This window comes from Thermobia domestica, chromosome 7, assembly GCF_964235325.1.
Source record: "Thermobia domestica chromosome 7, izTheDome1.hap1.1, whole genome shotgun sequence".
NCBI classification, from domain to species: Eukaryota; Metazoa; Arthropoda; class Insecta; order Zygentoma; family Lepismatidae; genus Thermobia; species Thermobia domestica.
This window is the reverse complement of record NC_137460.1, coordinates 7,502,456-7,512,071: the sequence shown is the minus strand read 5'-3', so window position 1 is coordinate 7,512,071 and position 9,616 is coordinate 7,502,456. Positions and strand designations below refer to the sequence as shown.

Here is a 9,616-nt window from a genome sequence, read left to right as displayed (position 1 = left end):
GTTTCTTTGTTTTATCTACAAAAACTTTTACTTTCCCCGTATTAATTATGTTTATTTAAAATGGTTTAAATCACCTGTGTAATTGTAGGCACGAGTTGCAGCAAAACCCCCAATGTAAATATATCAATACTGACTGTACAGTAAAGAGCTTCCATATTAAAACTTATATTTATAAATATATATATATATATACCTTGAATTATCTCACAATATAGCTGTTTCTAGATATACATATCTTCTGTACATACCAAAAATTATCTCCACTTGATTTTTTCGTGAAGGAAACCCATTCAACAGCGTATATTATTTCACAGCATTGTTTTATCCTCATCCTCTTCACACAAATCCTCGAACAACAACATTGTTTGGAATGAAATCCTGCCTCTTTGTTATGGTCACCTGGTGATCTTTGCATTTTATGTTTTTTTAAAAAAACGAAAGCTTTTCGCTATCACACGATTATCACTTTAAAAAATATCTACAGAATATTTTCTAAACAAAAAGAATAAACTACATTGCACCACATTTCGTCACAGCGAGAACAACGTAATAAAAATTTCTCATACTAATTATAATAATGGGGTTTAACAATCCATTCGGCTGTCTCGCTTTCTTTTTACAAAGGAAATTCAAGTTGGAAAATACAATGGTTAAATCACAGCATACTAATAATTGAGTTCTTAAAAAAAATCACCTAATTTTAACCACTATTCACTCTGCGAAGTTTCACATTTTATGCGGATAACGCTTTCGACCTAACGATCCAGTTTTCGAGGCGCCGTACGGCTGCGCGAATTGAGAAGGATTATACATTGTTGGACCACCAGGACTAAAAGTATCCTCTTGGACTGGTGCTGCTGCAGACATATTTTCCTGTACGAAAATAAAAAGAAGGTCAAGAATTAGTTTATCATTGATGAAACAATGCTGATTTGTGATGCTAAATTTACTCAGACCACACACATATCAAGAAATATTTATCTCTGGTTTAATTCAACTTCCTGAATGAATTAACCACACGTGAGTGTCACAAACCAAGTCCACTGGGCACTCATTGTGCAGTAGCAAAGCACTGTCAAGTGCCAACTAGCGCCAATCACCATCAGTTACGGGGTAATCATGAAGAGAAACACGGTCTTCGCTCATTGAGTTGAGTTGAGTTTGAATTTAACGTCCTGTTCAGCAGCGAGGCTATATGAGACGTGGACCTACTGATTAACGTGGAATCCGAACATAAACTCACGCCGGAAATCGAACCCGGGTCTCCCACACAAAAGGCGCGTACGCTAACCGCTTAGTCACGGAGGAGCTCTCTTCGCTCATTGAATTTACAGAGTGACCAATATAAAGGTTATGTATGTACATGTGCAATTTAAGATACTGTTTAATCAAGTAAAAATGTTACGCATATATGTTAGTAAAATTTTGGACAAACTGCAAGAAATTTAATACAGCATTATATTTTGCCCTCTCTTTGCAATGAGTTACAATAAAATGTACAAAAATTTTCAATTCTAAAATCAGTAACAGATAACGTTCTCGCATTGCTGCTGTCGTTAGCTACGATTACCAATGATGAGAGAGGATTAAATACGAGGAAGGATCAGAAACTAAAGTTACAAGGCCGATATTTCTGGAGTTTTGTTTGTTATAGAGGAATGAGGAATGGGTGATCATTTTAATGCATGGAGTTGGCAACTGTGTAGAGTTTCAGCCACCTATGGCGCTAGTTGTAGGTAAACACAAATGGCGGCTCATATGGAAAACTGGTCTCGCGAAGACCACTCAGCTATTCGATTTCTGTGGGCGAAACATGTAACCGCAACTGAAATTCACCGGCAGCTGGTAGAGGTTTACGGAGAGACTTTAATGTCTCGTCAGCATGTTGCAAAATGGCGTCCTAAGTTTGCAGCTGATAGAGAAAACGTCACCAACGAGAAGCGTGGTGGCCGGCCCAACACAGCATCAACAGATCTGAACACAAATCGCTGGGACATCATCGACCACTCTACCTACAGCCCGGACCTCGCTCCAAGCGAACAGATCTAATTGGAAAGACAATGGGAGATATCTTGGGCTACACTTAATCGGAAAGCCTAATAAGAGGGAGGCGAGAAAGAGAGATCTTTGACTAGATAAACTCTGGAAGTCTGGAAACGGACCTTTGGTTCTATCGAATCAGGAAGCCTAGTAGAAAGGGACTTTTGGCTAGGACAAGAAATATATGATATTAATATAACAGGGTGTCTACTAAAATTCCAAACTGAAATTTCGTGACTTTTTCCTGACCTTTTCTTTACCAAATCATAAAATTTTCTAACATTTTCAAGAGCGAATTTGCGTGCGAATTAGGCCGAATTTTCATCCATGCTATAGAAACGTACTTTGCTTGCGATTTGGTAGCGTCTAAAGCCGGCCATAGACATTTTTGGTGGTGAATTTTGACGTTTCACAGAACAAAATTTTCCAATCTGTACTTACATTTGTACAGTTAAAAAAAATTGTGACACAAAAGCTGAATTTCGTGACTTTTTCGTGACACTCGTGACTTTTGTGACCGACAGACACCCAATATAAAGCAGGATCTTCGAGATGGGTAAGAACAATACAATATAAGATCGACTTGATGAATAGAATCCAATGGAGAAGTTTTGTTTCAGCAAAGATAAAACCGGTTTTTTAACCCAAAAAGTACGTGAGTTAATGTTTGTTTGTTTAAAGTTTACAGTAAACTTTATGGTGGAAACTCATATGGTTCCTATCTTATGATAGGTTTTCCCGGCACTATACAGTCATTTAACCCCTCAATATATATATATATATATATATATATATATATATATATATATATATATATATATACACCATAACAATAATTCTTATATTTCAATATACATACACACACAAATTACTGTACATTATATATAACCAAATCAATTTTTAACGAAAAAATAACACTTAAAACGAACACAGGGGGAGTAGTAGTATCAGCAACAAACCTGTAAAACTACATTTTGTAAAGCAAAGTAAAAGCAATCTGCTTACAAATTACCCTTGTATATACTACGAGACAATGAAGTACTACGAAATTTACTGCATTCGATTTCACGTGAGTCAATGATTCCTTGTGATTGTCTACTCAAAGCTCTCTAATTCTACTATTACAGGCTGTGACGTTAAAGGATGTAAAATATACCAGAAATAAAAATGCAAGAAAGAAAATGTGAAATCGTAAGAAGAGTAAGTGGGCTTCATGTTATAGAATTTTGTTCGCAATTAGTCATTCTAAAATTATCACTTGTTTTTGTGTATCTTGCATCATCTTGTATTTGTTTTTCAAAACCCATACTCGCGAGTATTCTTAGTTCTACATATTATAAATATAAATATATATATATATATATATATATATATATATATATATATATATATATATATATATATATATATATATATACGAGGGTGAGTTGGAAAGTTCGTTGCCTGGCTAGGAAGGAAGCATTTATTTTATGTTTGTATACATTGGCTGTGTATCTATATTTGTTGACAGTCACTGTGTAAAATTTCATTTCTTTGTTGTTTTACGTGAGGAGTTTATGAAGTGTTAAGTCGGCAAATGGTTGGAAATTTGTGACATGGAGAAAATCACCACGACAATGCACGCGTTCACACGTCCCTTACATCCATGGCAGAAATTTAAGTTCTAACTGTTGCCGCACCCGGCCTATTCGCCTGATCTGGCCCCTCTCGGACTTTCACTTATTTAGAAACCTGAAATTTTTTAGGGAGGTCAGCAATTTTCTTCGGTTGCAGACATGAAAAGAGCTGTACTAGAATATTTTGCAGGGTTCGAGGAATCATTTTTTTAAAAGTGATATAGAAGCGTTACCGAATAGGTGGCGTAATTTTGTAGGTCAGGCCACAAATTTTCCAATCCACCCTCGTATATATATATATATACTTACAGGTTGTTAATGAACTATACCGACAAACTGTAAGAGGTGATTCCTCACATCAAAATAAGAGAAAAAGTTCATATGAACCTATGGCGAAAAGTGCATACTTTCAGAGCTAGGGCTGTCCAAAATCGTGAAAAAGCTAAAGTTCAATAGGCCTTATTTCGAATTCCAGAAACTGTGGACGATGGTTCACATCAGCGTAAAGTGAGCCACGTATACACAATCCAGAAATGCATATTTCATCAATTGTCAACAGCTGTAGAGTGCATTCCCTACAGAGTGTAATTCTCAGATATGCTCTCAATAGAGTTTTCAGATATACCCTGATTTCAAGACGGGTCCAAAGTAGGCAGAAGGTAAACCTTGACAACAATGGACAACCCATGCTTCGGAGGGAAGGCGAAAGTGTTAGGAACTGGCAGCTCCATGTTTCTTCGTGTTCAGAATAATGTGAGATGATATATATTTCGTCACTTATAAGTATGAAAGAAAACATCACAGCATGCGTTTTCCCGATAACGAGAGACCGTGCTGCTGACGATCCTTAACACTTCCGACATCGCGCCAAAGGATTCCGTGTTCACTACTATCAAAGCTTATCGTTTGCCTACTTTGCACCAACCATCAAGTCAGAGCATGTCTGAAAATTCGGTTGATGCATGTCTGGGAATTTCACCCTGCAGGGAATAATCAGTATACTCACTGAACATTAACCCTTAACGATTCACTACCTTTTCTGTCTGCTTCCGGCACTTCTTGCAAAACAACATATCTACAGACTACTTCCCGCCTAAAATTCACGAGAGTTGTCACCAGGGGGCAATAGCTGCTCTACCATCGCGAAAAGTATGTACACAAACAACCACAACGAACAATACGTGAAAATAATACTCTTCAAACGCAATAGCCAAGATCAAAAAATGTGTAGCCAAATGGTAACGAAAACTCGTTAAGGGTTTCATGAAATATTGAAATATGCATTTTTGGATTGCGTATACGTGACTTCTTTTACGCTGATAAGGACCACCATCCGCAGTTTCTCGAATTCGAAATAAGGCCTCTTCAAATTTTACATTTTCGCGATTTTGAACAGCTCTAGCTCTGAAACTATGCACTTTTTGTCATAGGTCCATATGAACTTTTTCTCTTATTTTGATGTGAGGAATCACCTCTTAAAGTTTGTCAGTATAGTTCATTATATATATATATATATATATATATATATATATATATATATATATATATATATATATATATATATATATATATATTTTTTAAATCAGATTTTGAAATTTCAACATCTTCGGTAGTGCCTTGAAGAGGATGGTGGACGAGATACAGAAATACAAACCAAATGAATGTGGTTGGTTAAACTGGACGAAGGTAACGGAATGATTTGTATTTTAAATCCTTTGTAAGAAGCAAGATTACATAGGACGAGATGAAACCTACAGTTTAAAGTAGGTTCTGAGTTGTGGTAGTATGTTCGACATTCTTCTACGAGGTAAAAGTCGGATCAGGAACAAGCCACTGGAGGAAGATCAGTGGACTGCTGCAACAGTAGAACTACAGTAATATACAGGGTGGGGCAAAGATATTAACATTAAATATTCGTTCTTTTTGCTTTTGTTTTGCAGATTCAACCATGGCGTGCCGAATTTCATTGAGGAACAAAGAAAAATAGCTGCCTGACTGGAGGCTTTTCAGTCCCCAAGCATCGTACAAGAAACATTCACGGCCTAAGCCGGACGGGATATACCTTTGCGCCTGACAATTGGAAGGATCTAAGGGAAGTTTGTAAGGACGGGGTCCGTTCAAGACGATTGCAAGGGAAACAGTGGTAGAAAGAGATCTGTCCGAACTGAACAGAACATTATCCTCGTCCAGGGAGCGATGGTAGCCAGCCCAACTAAGTCCATGCTCAGCACTTCATGAAGGAGAGCGCGCCATTTGTCATTCTCCAGCGAGGGTGCTTTAGGCAAGACGGCACCACTGTTGGGATTATCCGAACGATACGTTCGGTAAACGTTGGATTGGTAGAGTTGGTCCTCTATAATGGCCAGCACGTTCCCCCGATCTGCCAATGTAACTTTTGGTTATTGGGCATGGCTATGGATTGTGTGTATACTAGCAACTTGGACGACCTGAAACATCGCACCACTCATGTCATCTCTGCTATCCCTGCCAAAATGGCCCAGAGGAAGATACAATCAACAATGGACAGACTCCATAAGTGTATTGAGCGGGATGGGTGCCAAATTGAAACTCTGTAGCCAAATCCTTGCATTGTAATTTCACGTGAATAAACCCTCATTTAACGTTAACATCTTTTTGCTCACTCTGAACAGAGGTGAATCCTAATCAATTGCAACGGTCCAAGAGATTATAGAAGCAGCGAAAAGTAAGATGCTGTTGCAGCAGGGTTCTTGAGAAAAAGAAAGGGGTATTGAAGACTGAGATGGATATGTGGAAGATTAATTTACCACTGAGGATGAAGAGTGACGGACTTAATATGCGATGAAGGACACAGTCCAAGATAATTTGTGACTATTGGTTGGTTAGATGATGAGTAACATCCGTTTCCAGCACTACAGCTGTTTGAGACAAACTCGAACCACTACTCGTTTGCTACCAGAAACAAAATCCCACCGGGAATCGAACCTGAGACCATGCAAAGAACGAGCTTTAGGAAAGGTACTCCTCTCTAACTGAAAGAACTTCACGTTATACATAGAGTGAAAAAGTGAATGACTGGAGCGGGACTCGAACTCGGGATCCTCAGCATATCGCGCCGATGCGTTAACCACTACATTACTCAGTCCACTTCCCAGAACAGCCACATACATTCTCAATCCTGAAGTCGGTGTTCTCCACTCAGACCACATGGCTTGTAACACAGTCTATTTGTTATTCTCGGACAATCCAGTGTCCATATATCGAGCACACCTTTTTACGGTTATGAAAGTAATGAAGGGGGGATACAATTGAATTTTTTACACACCAAATCCTCTGTAGGTGCGCATTTAACACACAAAGAGTGAAAATATAAATGACTGGGCTGTGACTCAAACCCAGGATTTTCGGCATACCGTACCGATGCGTTACCCACTACGTTACCCAGTTCGCTTCCCGTTATGTTTCACACTTCTTCAGAAATAATAGCTAAATATAAAATGATCACTAAACTATACGAAAATTCAGAAAACTGCACCTATAATTGTCAGGCTTCACTTTATGTTTGGACTGAAGGTGTTTAAAATGATAATCCAAAGACAACTGACGAACAAGATATACTGGTAACTTCGTATAGGTTACTGATTACTGACTGTATCAAATTAAGACTCGAATTATATCGATTATATTTCCAATACTGAAAAAGCGTGGACACAAATGGATCTTGATTCTTAATACACAATGTCTGATTTATAAGCCGATAATCAAGTTGGTACGATATAAATGAAAGTTAGCAGAGAAGAGAAAAATATTAAAGATGACCAACACCAACTCGACTTACACATGGGAAAAGAGGAACACAAAGAAGGTACATCAATGGCTATAGAGCAATTAGCCAAGTCGAATACGAACTTTCGTACAAAGATGGTGTCCAACAAACGAGAATTAACATTCGGCTGATATTCTGGAAGTGAACTAACGTTTCAAGAATTATTTAGAAAAATTAGTAATGCATTGCCATTAAAGTTATATCAGAAAATATTAAAAATAAGACTAGATATGAAACTTGAAAACCTCAAAGAATACTTCTACAAGGTAACCAGAAAAGTTCTTTCCGTTTTTGACATCACATTACTCATGAGATCACAGAGAGGAAACGAAATGACGTACGTTGCTGCCAAGTGATCGGAAGTTAATCTGATCAACGACCTTCAGAAATGCAGACACACTGCGTACACACAGCAGTCATTGCTCGTCAGTGTCCAAGAAAAATTCAGGTATCGAAGCAGCTTGTTCACGTGTGTTTGTTGTATGACTAAAGTTGGCCTGTCAGCTGCCACATCAAGTTGCCGCATATGTCAAACATTTGAGGAGAATGCCGTGAACCAACGCACCGCCAGGGATTAGTTCGAGAAATTCCGTTCGGAAGACAAGCTTTTCGGATGAACCTCGCGGTGGACAACCACATGTATTGGATGATGAGGCTCTGAAAGCAGCCACCGAGGAGGACAGTGGTCTGCAGAAAGGTTCTATGTTTTAGCTGAAACAGTCAGACTACACCTACATGGGATAGGGCAGTCATACAAGTTAAGCAAGTGGTACCCCTACATATTGTCGGCACCCAACACATAACAACGAGTGACAGCTTGCTTGTTCTTGCTCCCGTGGCACCTGAACACACCCATCTTTGATCGATTGTACACTGGTGATGAAAAGTGGGTCTTCTGTGACATTTCCAAGCGTACCAGACATTGGTTGTCGCCATGTCACCTGTTCCCCATGCTCTCTGTATGGTGGAATTTTCGGCAAGTGGTGCATTACGAGCTCCTTCCACCTAGTCACACAGTCACTGCTGACCTCTACTCTCAGCAGTTGCAAAGGGTGCACCGTGCATTGCGGCAGAAGGAGCCGGCATTGGTGAATCGCACGGGTGAGGTGTTCCTGCACGACAACGCCAAGTCACATGTGGCAAAGAGGACCAGGGAGAACTTTCAGCACCTTAGCTGGGAGACTGCTATGCATCATATTCACCGGACCCTGTGCCAACAGATTACCACCTGTTTCATACACTCGACAACCACCTCCGTGGGAAATCCTTCGCAAATGAGGTAGTCCTGCGGAACGTACTCACGGACTTCTTTACATCCACGACTGCCGAGTTTTATCAACAGGGTATTGTGGAGCTCCAGGAACGTTAGCAAAAGGTGTTGAGTGCTCATGAAGATTACTTCGAAACGCAAAGATACGTACCCGTCCATTGGATTTTTTTTTTTTTTTCCACTGCTCTAGAACGGCAAGAACTTTTTGCGTTACCTTGTGCCTACTTAAGACAACTTGACAACAGTCTCATCTTGGATAACAACTGTTTCAGTGCACTGACACTCATCGATATACTTGAATTTCAGCAAGGTATCCTACAGTGTCTATCAGCAATTGTTCGGACTGATTGCAAACCAAAGCAACTTTGCTAAATTTCAAATGTATTGGAGCGCCGACGCCGTCTAAGTGAAACACAAAAATTCGTGATACAAGGTAAGATTATTTTTGATTTGTGTATCCTATAGCATCTACCAGCAATTACTCCAATTGATTGCAGACCAAGGCAACCTTGCTTAAATTCGAATCTACTGACACAATTGTCACATTGAAAAAAAAAAATGAAATCTTTAGATTTACGTCCCACGGTTATGCCGGTAAGCTAAAGGAGACGGAGATGATAAGAAATGAATGAAATGGTGGAATGGAGAAAGTGGGAGGAAACGGGAGAACCCCGAGAAAACCCACGAGCACAGTGTTTGTAAATTGTCAGAATGAAGCACAAAAATTCGTGATATAAAACTGTTTATGTATTCTATAGCATCTTTCAAAAATAATTGGACTCTCACAGTTTCTTATGGCAGTGTTCTAAAGTTTGTTCCGGCTTGGCTCAAACAACCGAACGGAAAACTCAAATCACTAGTTTACTTGATCAAGCAATCTTCCGG

General features: G+C 39.1%; 1 protein-coding gene across 10 annotated transcripts in view; it reads right to left on the bottom strand.

The window, feature by feature from the left end:
* Positions 1-414: 414 nt before the first annotated feature.
* Sec16 (endoplasmic reticulum export factor secretory 16) overlaps positions 415-9,616 on the bottom strand; it is a 139,327-nt gene continuing 130,125 nt past the window's right edge. For 8 of the 10 annotated variants that reach the window (XM_081764077.1, XM_081764072.1, XM_081764076.1 and 5 more), the window contains one exon: positions 415-873. In XM_081764077.1, the coding sequence (XP_081620203.1) occupies positions 727-873 (147 nt within the window). In that variant the 3' untranslated portion in view covers positions 415-726. The remainder of the gene's footprint in view (positions 874-9,616) is intronic. The other 2 variants (XR_014132113.1, XR_014132114.1) reach the window with 2 other exon arrangements.